This window comes from Bos javanicus, chromosome 29 (assembly GCF_032452875.1).
Source record: "Bos javanicus breed banteng chromosome 29, ARS-OSU_banteng_1.0, whole genome shotgun sequence".
NCBI classification, from domain to species: domain Eukaryota; kingdom Metazoa; phylum Chordata; class Mammalia; order Artiodactyla; family Bovidae; genus Bos; species Bos javanicus.
In genome coordinates, this window is record NC_083896.1 from 44110916 (window position 1) to 44131020 (window position 20105).

Below are 20105 nucleotides of genomic sequence, written 5' to 3' on the forward strand. Positions count from 1 at the left end.
CGCCTCCAAGGAGGCTAGAGTCTGGCGCTGCCCTTTGGAGTCTGCGCCCATCACGGACGTGAACATCAATTTACTTCGAAAACCAAGAGTAAAGAGAAACGATCTGATTTATCAGTTTCTGGGGAAATGCCCTCTGGAAGGAAGGCCGGCAGCGCCAGACAGACCCAACATCTGCCTGTGAGCCAGGCGGAACCGGCAGGGGCGCCCTTGGAACATGGGGCGCGGGGAAGGGGTCTACGGGCCCGAAGGGTCCCTGGGTCCGAGCCCCGAGTCGGGGCACCAGCGAGAGGCCGAGCTCGCCCCAATTGCTGGGCAGAAACCCCTCGGTGATTGCGAAGGTCCAGACCGAGGGTGGTGTCAGCGGCGTCGCTGGGGCACGCAGGCTCCATGCGTGCGGCTGCGCGCGAAGCCAGCTTTGCAGACGCAGCGGTAGGAACCGCTCGTGTTCACGCAGCGCTCGGTCTTACATAGTAACCCGCGCTGGTTCAGCTCTCGGCACTCATCGATGTCTGGAAGTGGGGGTGACAAGTGAGGACTTTAAGAGGGCGCCAAAGCTGTGCGACCCCTTGGTTTCTGGTCCGAGCCGAGCTTCTGCAGGGCCTGACCCCGCCCCGCCCCGCCCACATGCCCTCTGGCCCCGCCCCCTCGGCGCGGCTCACCGACGCAGCGGGCGCGGGACGCGTCCAGCTGGAAACCGCCAGGACACTCGCACACTGCGCCGCCCGGCCGCGGCACACAGCGACCACTCACGCAGCGACACTCGTCCGAATCCTCCTCTGAGCTGTCCTCTTCTGCGCGGGCCGAGAGAATGAGACGTCAACACTGCCCCCGGCGATGGCCGCGGACCCGCCTCTGTCCCTCCAGCTACACTCACCTCTGGCGGGCTTCCCCAGCAGCAGGGGGCTCGTGTCCCAGAAAGAATTACTTTCACTCTGCGACGTCGGACACTGGGACCCTGAGAGGGGCAGGGGGGCGATCAGCAGTCAATGGCTTTGATTCACTTCGGCTCGGCCCCCAAATTCCCTCCGGGCCAACCCCTCTCGGGCATGCTCACCAGCGCCGCGCGGCGGGCACGGACGGCACTGGGCTCCCCAACCTCGACCCTGGCGACAGCAGCAGTCATCGAAGGTGAGGGCGGGCCCGGCCAGGGGCCCCGCACACATGCCGTCATCTCCGCGCTGGCCCCAGCACACGTCCCGCCGCTCCGGGGCACGCTCTGCGGAGGGGGACCCGGCGTCAGGGAGGAGCCCAAAGCAGGGGCCGCCCTCCCCCGCTCCAATCCACCCTCGTGGGAACGACGGCCCCGGGCCTCCACGGGGCACACAGTGTTCTGGAGAGCCCAAGATGACCCTCGCCCTTACCGGCCGGGCTCTCGGGGCGCTGGCAGTCGCGGCCTGAGGGTCCGGGTACCCAGGGCGGGCGGCACTCGCAGCGGTAGGAGCCGGGCAGGTTGACACACCGGCCAGGGCGGCAGGCTGTGGGGTCCTGGCACTCGTCCACGTCTGCGGGCAGCAAGTGGATGGGTCGGGGTGGAAATCACAGCTTGGCTCGGCTAGCCTCTCTCCCGTTTCCCCAGAGGACCGACCCGGGCCTCACCCATCTCTTCTGGGCTCAGACACTGGCGCTGCACCGGGCTGTACTCGGCCGGGGGAGTGCAGGCACAGCGGTAACCACCGCGCGTATTCTCACACACTCCGTTCCGGCAATTAGACTCGTCCAAACACTCGTCCACGTCTGAGGGGAGGAAAAGCGCGAGTGGTAGGAACCGGCCTGCAGTCGGGTGGTTTTGCGTGTCTCCTGGCTGCTTTCCCACGGCCACGGGGGCAGCTGCACTCACCCACGCATTCCAGCAGGTTCGAGTCGTAGTAGAATCCGTGCTGGCAATAGCACTCGTAGCCGGGCTGCGTGTTCACGCACTTGCCCTCCTTGCATATCTCCGCCCCAAACAATATGCATTCATCGATGTCTGCAGAGCGACAGGCCGTGGGCGACCGCACCCTCTACCTGCCGGGCCTCTGAGGCCCCGCAGCAGAGGACGTGGGGGTGGCGCTTACCGTGGAAAGGCGAAAAGTCTGCTATGGCCTTTTCCCAACGCCTACTTAAGGCGATAGGGCGGGGCTTGGGAGAGGGGCGGGGCAGTCGGTGAGAGAGTGGGCGGGCCTTATCCCAGTACCCGCAATTGACAAGCAAGCACTGGAGGGATGGGGTGGTCCAAACCGGAGGGCAGAGCGGGGCGAGCCAGGTGGGCGGAGCCATGTTGGGGCTTACCACGGTGGGCTGGGATGCCATAGTTGACAATGTTGTTGTCCTGGGTATAGCCCTTCCCGTCTGGGCAGAGGCTGTGGAACTCAGCTACAGGGAGACAGTGGCCATGGGGAAGGAAAAGAGCAGGATTGAGCACGTACGTCCTGGCCATAGGGCCAGAGCTCTGGCCTCATTTCCCACCAACTCAGGAAGGGGCCCTCTTCCCCAGTCCGGCCCCAAATGAAGAAACTGAGGTTCTGGAAAGGGGAGAGGCCTGCCCGGCTCCTGACCTGAGCTGTAGACTGGGCAGGGATAGATCTCGCAGTGGTCTCCCCAGCCAGCCCCCAGCGAGCAGCAGCACTCCTGCTGGGTGACGTTGGTGGCCAGAACACTGTCACAGAACACGGTATCATCGAAGTTAAGGTAGCACTCCTTCTTGTGGTGGGGCTGCTCCACCTCTGAGGGGAGGGGAGAGCAGCTCAGGGTCTGGCACTGTGTCCTTGCCTGTCCACACTGCCCACCAACCTCCGCCCTCTGTGCCCCCACATCGCCTGGCTCCTGGAGCTGCCACGTGAAAGCCAAGCTCCATCCTCAGTGTGGCATTCAGGGGCCGCCTGACAGGTCTGGTCCCGCCAGGGTCTCCCAGGCAAAAGAAATTTCTTCCTGTTCCTCATAGTCCAGAGGGTGGGACCAGGTCCAACTCTGAGTCCCAGCTGCAGCGTCTAGACTGAGGAGGGAGCCGAGAGGGCACTCACCCTCACAGCCATGTTGGTCCTGGGTGGGTGTGAAGCCCTCATCACAGATGCAAACGTAGGAGCCCTGCAGGTTCTCGCAGGCCCCATGGGGAAGGCACAGGCCTGGGTCCTGGCTGCACTCATCTATGTCTTCAGGGGGGAGAAGAGCAGAAAGAATCACTCAGAGGGAAACCAGCCCCTCTCTCCCTGGGGGTGGGCCTCAAGGGCCTCACACAAGCCGAGAACCTGAATTTCCACTTTGACTTCAAAGCACACACAACAGGAAAGCCACTCGTGTGGGTCTGTGCACAGGGGTCGATGTATACACATTCAGTGCACTGTTCTTCACAAGCGCTAACAGAATGAAGCCCTAGCTCTCAGCTCAGCATCTGGGGGTTCAGTTTGCTCTCCCAGTATCTTTGTCTCATCACCCTTTGCTCTAAACCACTAACACCCTCAGCTCTATGTCTAGGCCAAGGTATCTACTCTCCCTAAAAACACAACTAGCTCTGCTTCCTGATCTCTGTGCTTTGCAAATACTCTTCTTTGGGCCTGGTAAATACCATCCTTTGTTTTTCTCTGCTTAGGGAATCTACTTATGCTTTAGGGAAGCCTGTTTATACTTCAAGTTCCAATACAACTGTCACTTCTCAGTTGCAATTAATCACTAGTCCAGACCTCTTTTGGCACTTAGCACTCTGAATTGTAAGAATCAATTTACCCAGGGCTCCTTCCTAGGGGAGACTGTCTTCCTAGCAAGGAACCCTGGGTTATTGCTCAGTATCTAGCATATAGCATAGAACCTGGCAAATATTAGGTGTTCAGTAAATTGGTCATAGCAAACACCCTCTTCCAACAACACAAGAGAAGACTCTACACATGGACATCACCAGATGGTCAACACCGAAATCAGATTGATTATATTCTTTGCAGCAAAAGATGGAGAAGCTCTATACAGTCAGCAAAAACAAGACCGGGAGCTGACTGTGTCTCAGATCATGAACTCCTTATTGCCAAATTCAGACTTAAATTGAAGAAAATAGGGAAAACCACTATACCATTCAGGTATGACCTACATCAAATCCCTTATGATTATACAATGGAAATGAGAAATAGATTTAAGCGACTAGATGTGATAGAGTGCCTGATGAACTATGGATGGAGATTCGTGACACTGTACAGGCGACAGGGATCAAGACCATCCCCATGGAAAAGAAATGCAAAAAAGCAAAATGACTGTCTGGGGAGGCCTTACAAATAGCTGTGAAAAGAAGAGAAGCGAAAAGCAAAGGAGAAAAGGAAAGATATAAGCATCTGAATGCAGAGTTCCAAAGAATAGCAAGGAGAGATAAGAAAGCCTTCCTCAGCGATCAATGCAAAGAAATAGAGGAAAACAACAGAATGGGAAAGACTAGAGATCTCTTCAAGAAAATTAGAGATACCAAGGGAACATTTCATGCAAAGATGGGCTCGATAAAGGACAGAAATGGTATGGACCTAACAGAAGCAGAAGATATTAAGAAGAGGTGGCAAGAATACACAGAAGAACTGTACGAAAAAGATCTTCATGACCAAGATAATCACGATGGTGTGATCACTCACCTAGAGCCAGATATCCTGGAATGAGAAGTCAAGTGGGCCTTAGAAAGCATCACTACAAAGCCAGTGGAGGTGATGGAATTCCAGTTGAGCTATTTCAAATCCTGAAAGATGATGCTGTGAAAGTGCTGCACTCAATATGTCAGCAAATTTGGAAAACTCAGCAGTGGCCACAGGACTGGAAAAGGTCAGTTTTCATTCCAATCCCAAAGAAAGGCAATGCCAAAGAATGCTCAAACTGCTGCACAATTGTATTCATCTCACACGCTAGTAAAGTAATGCTCAAAATTCTCCAAGCCAGGCTTCAGCAATAGGTGAACCGTGAACTTCCAGATGTTCAAGCTGGTTTTAGAAAAGACAGAGGAACCAGAGATCAAATTGCCAACATGTGCTGGATCATGGAAAAAGGAAGAGAGTTCCAGAAAAACATCTATTTCTGCTTTATTGACTATGCCAAAGCCTTTGACTGTGTGGATCACAATAAACTGTGGAAAATTCTGAAAGAGATGGGAATACCAGACCACCTGACCTGCTTCTTGAGAAACCTATATGCAGGTCAGGAAGCAGTAGTTAGAACTGGACGTGGAACAACAGACTGGTTCCAAATAGGAAAAGGAGTATGTCAAGGCTGTATATTGTCACCCTGCTTATTTAACTTCTATGCAGAGTACATCATGACAAATGCTGGGCTGGAAGAAGCACAAGCTGGAATCAAGATTGCCAGGAGAAATATCAATAACCTCAGATATGCAGATGACACCACCCTTATGGCAGAAAGTGAAGAGGAACTCAAAAGCCTCTTGATGAAAGTAAAAGAGGAGAGTGAAAAAGTTGGCTTAAAGCTCAACATTCAGAAAACGAACATCATGGCATCTGGTCCCATCACTTCTTGGGAAATAGATGGGGAAACAGTGTCAGACTTTATTTTGGGGGGCTCCAAAATCACTACAGATGGTGACAGCAGCCATGAAATTAAAAGACGCTTACTCCTTGGAAGGAAAGTTATGACCAACCTAGATAGCATATTCAAAAGCAGAGACATTACTTTGCCAACAAAGGTCCGTCTAGTCAAGGCTACGGTTTTTCCAGTAGTCATGTATGGATGTGAGAGTTGGACTGTGAAGAAAGCTGAGCGCTGAAGAACTGATGCTTTTAAACTGTGGTGTTGGAGAAGACTCTTGAAAGTCCCTTGGACTGTGAGGAGATCCAACCAGTCCATTGTAAAGGAGATCAGTCCTGGGTGTTCTTTGGAAGGACTGATGCTAAAGCTGAAACTCCAATACTTTGGCCACCTCATGCAAAGAACTGACTCATTGGGAAAGACTCTGATGCTGGGAGGGATTGGGGGCAGGAGGAGAACGGGACAACAGAGGATGAGATGGCTGGATGGCATCACCAACTCGATGGACATGAGTCTGGGTGAATTCCAGGAGTTGGTGATGGACAGGGAGGCCTGGCGTGCTGCGATTCATGGGGTTGCAAAGAGTCGGACACGACTGAGCAACTGAACTGAACTGAACTGAAACTCTTATTGGATGAATGCATTGAGGGGTGAGTTGGCACATAGTAATAAGCATCATCTAATTACTGTCATTATTACTGTTATATTATTTTCTGTGAAAGAGTAAGATGAATGAGTGGGTGGATGGATGGATGGAAAGACAGATCAACAGTGTGTCTAGGAGATGACTGCTTGCTGCCATTGCTCCTTGGGAGTTCTCAGCCAATCCCCCCATACCTTGGCATTTCCGGCCGCCTACCAGCCGATGCCCCTGGGGACAGAGACATCGATAGGAGCCATTGGTGTTGATGCAATCACCCCCAATGCAGGCTGCAGGGAAGTCACACTCATTGATGTCTGTAGGGAATCAAAGGGGTGGAGAATCTCAGGGACAAAGCCCACTCTCACAGCCTAAGGCTTCCGAAGAGCCCTGGGTAGGGCCCACACCCTATGGCCTATCTTGGATCTGGATGGGGGCTGGCCATGGAGTGGTGGGCTTGCTCACAGTAGCCCCTGGGGTTGGGGCCTGGGCAGTGAAGGTCTGGGACAGGGGGGAACAGGTCAGCCCCCCAGCTTGAGGTCTCCCCTCACCCTCGCAGCGGCTCCGGTCCCTTGACAGATGGTAGCCAGAGAGGCACTGACACTGGAAGGAGCCTGGCGTGTTGGCACAGATGCCGTTGTCGCACACGTCCCCAGCCTCACACTCGTCCACATCTGTGGGGCACAGGGGCCATCAGAGGGCTAGGACGGGGTGGTCCTGTGTCTCTGCTCCCCTCTTCCCACTCCTGCCCACAGCCTGGAGCACCAGAGCTGAGGCAGGTGGAGCTGGAGACAAGCATGGGCCCCTCACCCCGCCCCTGTGTGGCACACCGTGCCCTAATGACCAGGCCAGGTGCTGGCAGGAACCCTGGGCCATTTCTGGTTCCAAAGAGCTCAGGCCTCCCCATCCTTCGTCCACCCTCACCAAACAATCCTCGCCTTCTGCCCCGGGTTCATGGCCCCAGCTGCTCTGGTGGCTGCTCCCGCCCCTCCCCCACTGCCAGGGCTCCCTTTATAAGTAAGCTCCCCTATATCTTCAGTCTCACAGAATAATTTCTCCCGCTTGTGCAGTAAAGGGACTTGGCTCTGAGAGCACGCTTCTGTGCAGTCCTTTCTGGGGGGAGCTGGTAGTCGCCCACACCCCAGACCCCTTCCAAACCCCGCACTTCCTGAAGGACACCTGAACCCCACCCCGGCCTCCCACCTCTCTATTGCCATCAGCACCCACCTCCCTAGTGCTCTCCCTTTCCCTTTCTCTCCCTCTCCATCCTGGGCGTTTTCAACATCCATTTGGCCAGCCAGGCCCAGCCTCTGATCCAAGAGTCCTTCCCTCAGTGTCTGCGACCTCCACTTCAACGCCAGTCACTTGCTCTCAGTACAAGGGACTGGGAGCTGCCCCGCCATCTCCAGGCCCCGGCGTCTCAGACTCGGCTCCTTTCGCACTGCCTCCGCTGCTGCTCTCCAGGCCCCTCCTCACCTCCTCTCCCCAAGGGCCCCTGAACACCTCTCCTGCCTCCCCTCTGCTGTGGCAAAGCCAGAGCCCTCGCCTGCTTCTCAGGATGCTGGGTGCTGAGTGCGGCTGAGGCTGGCCACCACGCGGAGCACCCCGGGCCACTCCACTCCCTGTGGCCTTCAGCTGGGCTAGATCCTCTGCATGGCCGCACCACTCTCTCCTCCTCCTCTCAGGCCTTGACACCGGGGAGGCCTAGGGAGCCCCATGCCCTTCAGCAGGTCCAAACTTGTGCCGTTCTCCTCAGCCCACAGCCTCCACCCCACTCGCTCTTCCTCACCTGCTGCCTCCGTCTTCTGGCCTCTCCTCAGGACACAGAAGCTACCCTGCTAAGGCCGCCTTCTCATCTCCCTGGTTAGTTCTTAGTTACAAGGACCTCTCTACTGCATTTAGCGCATCCTCCTCTGCCCTCGATGCCTGCCCTCCCCAACCGGCCCCCCAGGCCCCCCGTTCCCCCGTCTCCCGCTCCTATCCCCCTGCCTTCTGCCGACCTGGCAGTGTCCACCATGCTCCGCTCACTGGACTCACCCTCCTTGACTGCACCCCACAGCTCCACAGCTCCCCTAGTGTGCACCCCACGGCTCCACATCTCCCCTAGTGCGCACCCCACGGCTCCACAGCTCCCCTAGTGTGCACCCCGAGGCTCCACAGCTCCCCTAGTGTGCACCCCGAGGCTCCACAGCTCCCCTAGTGTGCACCCCACGGCTCCACAGCTCCCCTAGTGTGCACCCCCCAGCTCTACAGCCCACAGTCGCAACTGGGTGTGTCTGGCCCAAGGCTTCCAATCTATACCGCCGGCCCTCTGTGGGAATCACCAGCTGAGAGACCCACAGGGACCACACACTCAGCTATCCAACAGGAAACTTAATGTCTTCCTTCTCAAACACGCCTCACCCCAGGGACCCTATCCCAGTGAACAGCACCCACTGAGTCACCCAAACTAGAAACCTGGAGACCCCTTACTCCTCTCTCTCCTTCGCCTTGACATCCAGTTAACAAGCCCAGGTAACTCGTTTTAATATTTCTCTAATATCACACTGTCTTATGACCATCTTTGAGGCCACTATTATCACATCCACCACTGTCTCTGTCCTGAGTCTCCACCAGACCTCCAGTCCTCTGCACAATGGGCATCAGGGAACTTTCTAGAACAAATAGCAAATGTCATTCTTCCCCTTAAAATGCTTCAGGTGCCTCCTAATACCTTCAGGGCGAAGCTCAACCTCCTGGGCAGGGCTTAGGTGGGCCCTTCAGGAGGTGGGGGCCTGCCCCTCACCAGCCAGCCTCAGCCCCACCCCCTACTTACACCTTACTTTCCCTGTACACTCTGTGCTGGTGTTCACAGAGCCTGGCATACTCTTCCCTCTCTCCTTTCTTTGCTTGGCTAACTCCTGTTGATCCTTTAAGACAACTCACGCCTCCTCTTCTCCCAGTCCCCCTGAGGTTTCCCAGAAACACCCAGACTCCATTGAGGCCGACAGCCCTGCGCTCCACAGTCGGTGTCCATGGTTCTCCAGTTTCTCTGACTCTCATCCCTCAGCCCATCTCCTGATGCATAAGAAACATTATTGTCGGTGGGGGGAGAGGACTACTGACACCCCCTTTCTTTTATATCTCTTCCACTCCATATTCAAGTAACTGCTTTGCAAACGCAGCTCCAAGCCTTGCCTCCTAAGATCCTTCCTACCTAGAAATTCCGCGGCCCCCTCCTCCGTCAGGTTGCGGAGAAAGTGAGTGAGTGGGTCAGTGAAGGGAAGGTGCCTGCGAATTAGCTGTCTCCCGGCCGACAGATGGAGTAACCCGGTCCCCAACTTCGACGCTCGAGTAGGTGGAGGGACGCAGGGCGGGGAGGGCTGTCGCTCACCCAGGCAACTGCGGCCGTCCTGCGCGGGCGCATAGCCCTGGGCGCACGTGCAGCGGAAGGAGCCCGGAAGGTTCTCGCACCAGCCGGGAGAGCAGGGGTTGCCCTCAGCGCACTCGTTTACATCTGCGGCGGAGAAGGCTCGCCTCGGACCCCGCCCCACTGGACGAGGTACTGTGAGGGGATGGGAGACCCTCCTTCCAGAATTGGGGGGGGTGTGGAAGCCGGGTTCTGGAGCCGACTCCCACGCCAATAGCCCCGCCCCATCACCGGGGCAACTCCCGAAGGGCCCCGTCCTCTTGTGATCGAAGCCCCTCCCCACCCGGGCCCCAGCCTCATGCTCACCGCGGCAGGCCCCGCCCCCCTGGCTGCGGTAGCCTGGCAGACAGGCAATGCACTTGAAGCTCCCAGGTTTGTTCTCGCATTTGCTATCCGGGCAGGTGCTAGGGTCTCGGCACTCGTCGATGTCTGCGCAGTAGGAAGGAAGAAGACTTGTCTGGGGACAACATTGCCGGCCAGGTGCTCAGGGGCCTCGGCAGGGCCTCCCTCTGTCACGGATCGACCAGGCGAAGCGGGCCCTCTGGGTTCCAGTCCGAAACCTCCGAGAGGCCCAGGGGTGGGCAGAGACGGGAGTGAGGCCCTCCGCCCCCACCCTAGGCCGAGGCACCGCTGAGGACCCGCGTCGGTCCGGATGGGTCTTCCCCACCTTCGCACACGGGCGGTCTGGAGGCTTTAAGCCGGTAGCCGGGGTAGCAGTTGCACTTGTAGTGTCCCGGAAAGTTGATGCAGAAGCCGCCGTCGCCGCACAGGTGGGGCTTTGCGCACTCGTTCAGGTCTGAGAGGGAGGAAGGGGGCGCGAGGGGAATGCAAGGCGGCGGAGGGGATGACATGCGGTCGGGAGAGCCCCTCGGGTCCGCCGATCCCCGGGCCCGCCCCCGGCCCCGGCCACGCCCCCGGCCACTCCGTGCTCACCCACGCAAGAGCGCCCCCCGGCGCCGACGTGCAGGCGGTAGCCTCGGTTGCAGTGGCAGTTGTAGGAACCGCCGGTGTTCATGCAGATGCCCCGCCCGGCGCCGCAAGGCTCCGCCTCGCATTCGTTCACGTCTGAGAAGGGCGCGCGGGTGGGGAGACGTCACACGACGGTCGGGAGCCAGGGCCGCCGCTGCGCCACCCACTCTCCACGCTCACCCACGCAGTAGCGGTGCTGCGGATGCGACCGGTAGCCGGGATTGCAATGGCAGGAATAGTCCGAGGGTCCCGGGACGCACTCTCCGTGGCCACAGATGTTCTGGTTCAGTCGGCACTCGTCCGTCTCTGCGGGGGGCGCCCGGGGGAAAACGGCGGCAGGTCAGAGGGGGCAGGCAGGGAGCAGTCACTTTCTGCCACATTCCCAGGGAAGAACTGGACACCCCATCACTCTCGACGCCGATAACTGAGCCTGGTCGCACTATGAGTTCAGATCTCCATACAGCCATGCCCCCCATCCTAGGATTCCCTACACCTCCATCACAGATAACCGCAAAATCACAACCCCAAGTAGCCCCAAACCATGATCCCAGATCCCTGGGATCCCCACCTCCTCAAGTTCAGGACCCTTGATACTTCTCTCTCCACTTACTATACTCTGACTCCAGTCACCTCAACACCTCAAACTCTGTCGCCTCAATCACACCAATATCCTCCAGACAAGCGAACCAACACCCCTTGCCTTAGAGACCTGCCCACCTCCCCCCAATTCCAGAAGTTTTCCTCCCCCTCTCAAGGCAGGCAGGAGCTAGTTTCCTGGGAACCCTGGCTGGAACAGGTGATCAGACTCAGGAAGCCTCCTTACCTTCTTTCCTAGTATTCACAGTACTCCCTGCCTCCCACCTCTTCCTCCTTGTGGCCCCTCCCCTGAACCCTGCCCTAGGAAGCCCCAGGAAGCCCTGGCGGCTGAACTCCACTCCTTCCCAAACACACCTGGCCAGGGGGCTCTTGCAGGCTGTTCTCTCTGCTTAGAGTGACTCTCCCTAGTCTCCTTAACACCCCGTCCTCTGATAAGTGTCCCCAAGTGCCTCTTTCTCCACATTCCCACAGCCCCCAGGCTGTCACTGGGTTATCCCAGCCTGTGCAGATTTCCTGGGCAGCCACCTTCCACTAGGAGCTCATCTAGCCTCCAGTTTTCAATTGGGTTGGTGGCTTCCTTGTGGCTGGAGTCCAACCAGACATGGGCTTGAATCCGGCTCAACTGTGTGACCTGGGATCAGCTACTGAACCTCTCTTAGCCTCAGTTTTCTCATCTGGAAAATGAGGCTAGCCGTGCCCACTTCACAGAGGTCAAGAAAGTTAAATGGTATTTAGTATGTAAAACTCTCCAGTCAGTGCCTGGCCCAGGGCAACTGTTCAGCCATAGCTAGCAATTATTATGATGCCCCAAACCATGCAGACACTTCCCACAGCCTTTGGGATCAAATCCAAGCCTCTTAAAGCTCCCTGAGCTGGCCCTCTCCTAGTTCAGAAACACTGATCTATGTGTGGTTTCTCTCTTCTCCATGAAACCAGGGTTTCATGTTTCCATGCCTTTGCCCAAACTTCTGCCCAAACTGGAATGTCCTTTTCCCCAACCTGCTAGCCCATTTCTTTCCCACATTTTGTCGTTAATTTCTAACACTCTTAAAAGCTCTGTTCAGAAAGGCTTCTCTCATCGCCATTCTACATATGATCAAACACCCAGACTTCCTTCCTTCTTCTCTGATTTACTTTTGCACAGCCCTTATGAGACACACTAGATTTGGACTCATTGATCTGTTTGCTGTCTGTCTATTCCACAAGGACAGGGAATTTTTGTCTGTTTTGTTTATTTCTGTGTCCTCAGCACCTAAACAGTGCCTGCGCATAGTAGGTGCTCCATAAATATTCACTGACTGTGAATGCCTTCAGACTGGCCTGACCATCACACCACCCGGATCAGCTGAGGGCAGAGTGGCGTCTCAGAGTGTTGCACGCCGAGGCTTCCCCAGCCCCCAGCCCAGGGTCTGGCATACAGTAAGCCCTTGAGGGTGTCAGCCCTCCGGAAGGATTGGAAGGGGTGAGGGAGGAGAAACTCTAAGTTGGGGGCGTGGCTTACCTGGGTCGTGACCTAGGTGGGCGGGTCTTACCTGTGACTTGAGTAGGGGCGATTTCCACCGCACTGCGGGACGGGGGCAAGTCGGGCAGGAACTGGGGCGGCGGGGGCCAGGAGATCAGCTCTGCGGGCAGCAGCACACGACCATCAGCGGGTGAGGAGGCTGAGAGCGCCGCCCCTCTCCCCGCAGGTCAGGGGGCCGGCAACTCCACACCCAGCTGCACCGCCCCCTGGTGCCTAAGCTGTGAACTTCCCCGTCAGTGACAGCCCTTGAGGACTGGTCCCTACAGGGCCCAGCTCACCCGGGTAGGGCCGGGCAGGAGATACGGTGACAGTCGGGTGGCTCTGCTGCGCTGACTGCTCTTCAATCACTGGCTGCGGGCGACAGCAGCGTGAACCCTCTGTGTCTCCTCGGCCTCCCCGCCCCTCCCACCTGAGTTCTCATACTCACTGAGTCTGTGCTCACCCCTAGAAGGGAAGAAGATGGGGCCATTAAGTGTTGGGCTGGGAGAAGGGAGTCAAGTCTGGGATTGGCAGTTGGACATGTGTGGTCAGAGTCCCTGAGAGTTCAACGATCATGTCTCTGGGTCAAGCATCAAGGATTAGATCCTGATGTCTGGGAATGTTTTCATCACAGGTCAGTGAAGCGATGGCTGGACAAGGTCCTCAGCTTGGGAGCTTATAGCCAGGGTCAAATCCCTGAGTCAGGGGTCAGAGGGTCAGATCTAGAGGCAGCATTTGAGCTGCATTAGTGTCCTGATCTGGAAATCAAAAGTGTCTTGGTGTCAGAGGATTGAACCTGGAGGGCAATAAATGATCAAATCCCGTGGCTCAGGGGTGACATCCTGGGCTTAGTTACAACACTGGTTAGGGGTCAGAGTGTCAGCTCCGGGGGCCAATGCTAGTCTGGGATTAGGAGCTAGAGGTTAGACTTGGGTCCTGTGGGTCAAAGGTCAAGGTGTCAGACCTAGGGGTTCTGCAACTGTCAGGAAACAGGAGGGATCGGGCCAGACCTCTCTCTTCCTCTGTGTCCTCAGGTGGTGGTGCCCGGCTGGGGCTCTCGGGCAGCTGCTGGGGCTTGGGTGGCCCATCCGGGTGCAGGAAAAGGGAAAAGTCACTTTCGCCCTGAATGGTGAGCGTCTGGTGGGAGGTGAGGATGTGGTACCCCTTCCCAGCTGGGCAGATCTCCTTGAAGGCAGCTGTGGCCAGAGCAAGAGGCAGGCAAGTGAGCCCTTCCTGGAGAAGCAGGCTCACAGACAGCCCCCCAGCCTCAAAGGCCCCTGGCTCACCAGTGCCATCAGCTGGGCAGCGCTGGCACCTGGCACCCCAGGCCTTGCCGACACTGCAGCAGCAGAGTTGGCGGGTGAGGCGTGTGGTCAGGGGGTGCTGGCACTGGTGTTCAGGGCTCACCAGGCGGAAACACAGGCTCTTCTCTTCCGGCTTGTCCGCTGCAGGGGCCAGTGATGGGCATGGGCATCTGGGCCTGAACGCTGCCCACGCCCCTCTTCCCAGCTGCCCCAGACCTCACCTCTCTGGCACAGGAGGCCTTGATTCTCGTGTTGTCCCTGACCCTGAATTCATTTGACCCCTGAAACCTGTATTATTCTGACCTCATGTAATACCTGAAACTTCTGTGACCTCTGAACCCATTGAGCCCTGATTCTAGCTGCTCTAGACTTGATCCCTCCCACTCATCAAGCCCCTGGTCTCATATGACACTGCCTTCTCATAACCCCTGACCCCATGTGACCTCTTACTCCAGATCTCATGCAACTCCTGAACCCACTGATCCCTGACCCCATCTGTTTTAGATCTTGCTCCTCTAGCAGTCAACCCTTGACCCCACTCTGACCTCTGTGACCTCTGATCCTTACTGTTTGGAGCCTTACCCTCCACCCATACTTGGTGACCTCCAAGGACCCCCGAGTCTCACCAATGCACTGTGTGCGGGAGGGGCCCAAGCTATGGCCAGGTGGGCAGACACAGCGATAGGAACCAGGGTTGTTGAGGCAGTCACCATGGCGACACATGCCTGGCATCGCGCACTCATTGATGTCTGCGGTAATAAGTGAGAGTTTGGTCCCTCCAGGCTGGGGCCACAAGGTGACAGCGATCTGCTCCAGGAACCTCAGGGTTCTACCCCAGCCCCACCTCCTCCCTTCCCCCCTCCCCAGTGACAACTGGCCCATACCCTGGCAGTGTGTGCTGTTGAGCCTCTTGTAGCCCTGGGGGCAGTCAGTGCCCATCTCCCCACGTACAGGCCCTGGCTTCTGCACCCCTGTGTCTGTGGAGAGAGGAGAGCATGGCAGGAGAGGACACGGGGGCTGCAGAGAGGGAAGAGACCGCACTGGGTGGGGGAGTGGGGTACTGAGGGGATCCGGGTGGCATCCAGCTGCAGGGATGGGAGGGGCTGGGTGAGGGTGTGCCCCGTGGGGAGGGCAGAGATCTCACCGAGCCAGGGCACTCACACTGCAGCTGGGGGCACTTGTGGCACTTGCTCTGGCCCCAAGCGGTGCCGATGCTCCCGCAGCAGTCTTCCTGCTTGGTGAGGCCCGGGAGGGGGTTGCTGCCACACTAGGGAGAGGAGTGTGGACAGGGGTGACAGGCTGCCCAGCCCTCACCTGGCCTCCCTCCTCGGGCCCTTTTCCTCCTCCCCCCACTCAACCTGCAGGACACCCTCCAGTTTTGAGCAAACCCGGTGGATTGGAACAGGGCGGCCCTGAGAGGCATCTGTGGGTTCACTCACTGGTTGCTTGGGCAGCGTGTCCTGGAAGCAACGGCCCAGGGGCTTCTGGGTGGGTGGCCGGGGATGCGCGGGCTTGGGGTGCGGCAGCAGGTGCTGGGAGGGGGCCGGGCCCTCGGCGTTGGGCCCTTCAATGCGGTGCACTTGGACTGAGGCCTCGGCCGGGTGGTGGACGCGCACGTTCACCACGGGGGGCGGGGCCTGCACTGGGGGGCGGGGCACGGCGGCTTCAGGGCTGCCCCGCAGCGCCGGATGGCAGGTGGTGGCGAGGAGCTCCTCCAGGGCTGGCCCCGCCCGGGTCCTGCCCACCCCGGCCAGTGCCCGCCCACCTCGGCCTCCCGGGGTCTGCCCGTTGCCTGGTACCTTCCGCTGAGATCTGTCCTGGCCCGAGGGGCACCAGGAAGGTCGCATGCTGGGCAGGAGGCCCCTCCCCGGGCCCTGGCGGATCGGCGATCACCTGGACCGCGTACATGGCGTGCTTGCTGGCCACAGACTCGCCTTCTGGAGCCAGGGGCGGCAGCGCACCCGTGGACAGGGCCCCGGCCCGGCCAAGCCCAGGGCCTGAGCCGCCAGCGCCTCCGCCAGCTCCTCCAGCCGGCACCTGGCAGAAGCGACCCGTGAAGTCCGGGGGACACAGGCACTGGTTTCGCGAGGAGCACTGGCCGCCGTTCATACAGGGCAGGGGGCACACCACTGGGGAGGAGAGGTGGGTCAGGGCCCAGGCAGACCCCTGTGGCCAGCGCCCAGACCCAGTCCCTCACCCACATCCTGTCTCTTCTTTCCCCTCCTCCCTACTTCCAAGCCACCCACTGGTTCTGTCCTCCCTGGGAAGCTGGCCTTAGTAACACATCAGATACACACACATGCTACCCTCTAGGTCCCCCAACATCCTTATACCCTAGGGGCCACTGGCATCTTGAACTTGCATCCTAGCTAGGAGACCCTGTGCCAGCTGCGTGACCCTGAGCGACTGACTTCCCCTCCCAGGCCTGTGTCCTCATCTGTAGGGCGGTCCCATCTATTAAATGAAGCAAGGCCTGTCCAAAACTCTGCACAGTGCCCAGTGCACAGAGCGTATTTAATAAGCAGCAGCAGCAGCTGATGATGGTGATGGACTAGCCTTTCCCTCCCCTTGGGCCTTTCCTGGACACCCAGTCTCTATCTGGTGCCTCCTCCTTGCCCCTCAGTCCTTCCCCTGACTCAGCCCCCTCTGGGCTCTCCCTCCCTCTGTTCAGCCATCCCAGGGCCCGCACCTCACCACTGCCAACTTGAGCTGTACTCCGCTGGGACCTCTCTTAAGCAACTCCACCCAGGGGACCCTGTCAGAAATCAGCATTCTGCCTCCCCACCTCTTCTTGGCCTTGGACCACCACTGGGATCCCTGCCTGCCCGGTCATTCGTAACTGAGTCTTGAGGCTCCAGTCTCCCCTGCTCCCACCCCAGCCAGTTCTGGCCTCTGTAATGTCTCATAATCCATCTTCCCTCCTCCCCATGCCCCCTGCCCCTCCCCTGCCTGTCCACGTCCCAAGCACCCTCAGAGAAACTTGCCTCGGGTAAAGCTCCGGCTCAGTCACAGCCCTGCTCCCAGCTAGCTTCCCTGCCTGCTCTCCGTGGCCCAGAAGGAACCGTCTTTCGGCCCATCCCCGTCTGCTCTTTCCATGTGCACCCTACGCTCCAGGACTCATCTCCTGTTTCCTACAAACGTGCCACGTCTTCTGCTTCCCTGCCTTGACCCATGCCATTTCTGCCCACTCAGAGCCTAGTCCCCATCTGTGCATATTCACATCATATCCTTCCAGCCCCTCCCCCAGGAGGAGAGCCCTTCCTCACATCCCACCCACCCTCTGCCTCAGCTCTGGGTGCCAGAGGAGGTGCTGGGGGAATGAATGAAGGAGTGAATTCAGGGAGCTGATGGGATGTCTGTCTGTCTGTCCCACACTCACATCTGAAATCCAGCCTTGGGGACCTGTGCTTGTCCACCAAGCCCAGCCCCTCTCCGGCCCCTCCCCCAGGACTGCCCTCACTTGCCAGGATGGGGAAGTAGGGGTGCTGCCCCCTGGACACCTGGAGGGCCTCAGAGGGATGGCCCACATGCAAGGCCACCGGGGCCTGGCTACGAGCAGCCCAGCCCAGCCCAGCCCAGCCCATCCTGCTTGGCCTCTGGGGGCCAGATTCTCAGGGCAGAAGGGGTGTGTCCTGGGCTGGGGGAGGCAGGATCCTCTCCTTCCTGCCTCCCAGTGAGTCACCCACAGTGGTGAGGGTGACCTCCCAGTGACACCCGCCCACTGTGGCCTGGGCACCGAGCCTGAGGGATGTGGGCAGCACGGATGGAGACAGCAGCCTGGGCAGGATGGCCGGGGGCTTGGGAGGCCGGGCCCAGGGACACTCACATGCACAGTCATCTCATCACACACACACATGCACAGACTCATTCTGACACCAACACAGGCTTACATAAACACTCCCATAGTCACTGCAGACGTGCACCCAAGATAACACAAAGAAACCTGTACTTGAGCCCAGTGTGCCAGCCCAAAGCCCGGGCATACCCCTGCGTGTATGCCATGTGTAAGCACGCGTGCACACATCTTATGAGAAGCGTGAGCCACATCTGTGGGGTTCCTCAGATCTGTAGTGGCTATGTGAGTATAGGAGTGTGTGAGAGGGGCTGTTTTGCTGGTGCCATCGTGGGCCTAGCCTAATTACCCTGTCCAGGAGGGTAATTACTGCTGGGACACCTCCCCCAGCCTGGCCCACAGGGCCCTGGGGGAGGAGCGCTGAGCCCCAGGCCTGGCCCTTTGAAGAGCAATGTTGGGAGAAGGGTGGGCTCCAGGACCAGGAGGAGTTTTCAGGGTTTGGGGAGTTGGGGGTAGACTCTGAGGCGGAACTGTTCCGAGCTTCTGGGGGAAGCACAGATGGGGCATCAGGAAAAGGAGAGACCGAGGATCCAAGCCAGCCCCTACCTCCAGGCCTGTGCCCCACTTGTTAGGCCTCAACGCCCCTCCCCTCTAAGACCTCGCCAGTAACTAATTCCCTCACTCCCAGCCTGAGCTTGGCTCCTCCTCCCAGGGAATGCAGGTGTCTACCGCTGGCAGGCCCTACTTGAGACATTTTTTAAAGACTTTTCCTGTTTCTTTCACCGAGTCTGTTTCTAGGGGGAATACTTAACCCTTCTCTGAGACCTGGGCCAGCTGGCATCCCCGCAAAAGCCCCTGCCTGTCGACCTCGACTCCCTCTCAGAACCCAGCACTTTCCTAGAAGCCTGTGCCATCCAGGGCACCAGCATGACCCCACACCTTAGGCCTCAACCCCAACCCGAAGCTGTGAAGTCCAGGCTTCCACGCAGCCCTCCCAACCGCGACCCCAGCACTCCAGCCTCCCAAGACCCCTGAAGCCCCTGGGGCCCGCGGCCCTCCGGTTCCGCTCTCTGAACCCACGGTCGCCAGGGTCACAAGGCCTCCGCTGCCATGTCTCCCACGTGGGCTCCGGGAGCTGGCCTTCCCCGCGCCCCCCGCCCGCGCCCCCGGCCCTCACCCACGCGGAAGCCGGAGCCCGTGAGCGTGTCGGTGCTGTGGCCGTTCTCTCCGATGAGCGTCATGTTGGAGCCCTTCTGACAACTGTCCCGACACTGGCCCTTGAGACAGGTCCGCTTGCAGATCACCGGCGCAAAGACCACCTTGAAGCGCTCGCGGGCCAGCGCCCCGCCCCCGCCAGCGCCCCTCTCGCCCGCCGGCCCCCCCTCGGCCCCGCCGCCCGGGCCCAGCAGCAGCAGCAGCAGCAGCGCCAGCAGCCCCGCCGCCCCCGCCCCGCGCATCTCAGGGGCCAGGCCGCCAGCAGCCCCACGGGGCCCGGGCATCCGGGGCCGCAGGACCCGGGGGGGCGCGCCCGGGCGGGGGCGATGGTCCCGACGCCCGAGGGGGATAAGCAAGCCGGGAGCCCCGGGAGAGGCGCAGAGAGGGCAGCGAGGGACAGGATGGGAGGAAGCGCGCGTGGAGGGGACTGCAGGCGCGGGCGCGGGCCCAGTGAGAGGCAGAGAGATGGAGGCTGGACCGCGGGGAGCCCAGAAACTTCCACCGCCCCGGGAAGGAGCCCAGCCACGAGCCGGGGCCGGGGGCCTGCGGAGGCCCAAACGTGAGGCCGGAGCGAGGAGGCCGGAGCAAGTTGAGGCGGAGAGGAGGAGCGAGGGGAGAGGAAGGCCGGGCGGCCGGCCCGCTCCGCGCCTCCCCCGGCCGGGCTGGGCTCCCGCGGCCGCCGGGAAGCAGGGAGCGCGCGGGGCGGACGCAGGGAGAAGTGAGCAGTTGTTTTCCCTGGCTGGAGCGCGGCGCGGCGGCGGCGAGGGGGGCTGGGACGCTGGCCCCGGGCCAGGGAGACAGTTTTTTTCTGTTTAAAGCGTCGTCGCTGCCGCCTGGGGGAGCGAGGGTGTGCGGGCGGGTGGAGGCTAGGGGGGGCGGTCCCCGCCCCAGATGCCCGCCCCGCCGGAACCCGCCGCCGCCGCGCTGGGCCCGCTCCAGCGAGCCCTCACCTGGGACCGCTGGCCGCCCCGCCGGATTCCTCCGGGCGGGGCCGGGAGGCCAGCGCCCACCTCCGCCCCGTAGCATCCAAGTGGGAAACCGAGGCTGGAGGCGGAAGATGGGCCGGGCCCGGGGGTCGCGCGGCTGGTAGGAGGCCAGGTGGGGCTGGAACCCAGGGCTCCCAGCCCTGGCCCAGCCTCCTTTGCACATGCGGGGGTCTCACCACCCCTCAGTCACTTCTCATGAGTACCGGTCCACCC

General features: G+C 59.5%; 1 protein-coding gene across 2 annotated transcripts; it reads right to left on the bottom strand.

Moving 5' to 3' along the window:
* Positions 1-89: 89 nt before the first annotated feature.
* LTBP3 (latent transforming growth factor beta binding protein 3) lies at positions 90-19693 on the bottom strand. 2 transcript variants are annotated; one of them, XM_061406941.1, is made up of 28 exons: positions 18869-19693; positions 15698-16027; positions 15338-15462; positions 15060-15165; positions 14783-14875; positions 14525-14647; positions 13881-14039; positions 13605-13790; positions 13043-13059; positions 12894-12966; positions 12626-12715; positions 10677-10802; positions 10461-10592; positions 10195-10323; positions 9834-9956; positions 9492-9614; positions 6670-6792; positions 6316-6435; positions 3000-3128; positions 2535-2702; positions 2269-2352; positions 1838-1966; positions 1597-1734; positions 1362-1502; positions 1055-1216; positions 875-955; positions 660-791; positions 90-509 (listed from the first exon to the last, which is right to left on the bottom strand). In XM_061406941.1, exons 1-28 carry the CDS (start codon positions 19188-19190, stop codon positions 358-360), a joined length of 3816 nt encoding a protein of 1271 aa, XP_061262925.1. In that variant the 5' UTR covers positions 19191-19693; the 3' UTR covers positions 90-357. The 2 variants fall into 2 exon arrangements, with proteins under 2 accessions (XP_061262925.1, XP_061262924.1); XM_061406940.1 differs by having other exon boundaries at positions 15338-15540.
* Between the last annotated feature and the right edge of the window lie 412 nt (positions 19694-20105).

Coding starts and splice junctions, on each gene's coding strand:
- LTBP3 (XM_061406940.1), bottom strand. CDS start 19,190: ATGCCCGGGCCCCGTGGGGCTGCTGGCGGCCTGGCCCCTGAGATGCGC. Junction 3,129..6,315: donor AGGCGGCCGGAAATGCCAAG/GTATGGGGGGAT, acceptor TCCCCCCTGAAG/ACATAGATGAGTGCAGCCAG. Junction 2,353..2,534: donor CTGCCCAGTCTACAGCTCAG/GTCAGGAGCCGG, acceptor GTCTCCCTGTAG/CTGAGTTCCACAGCCTCTGC.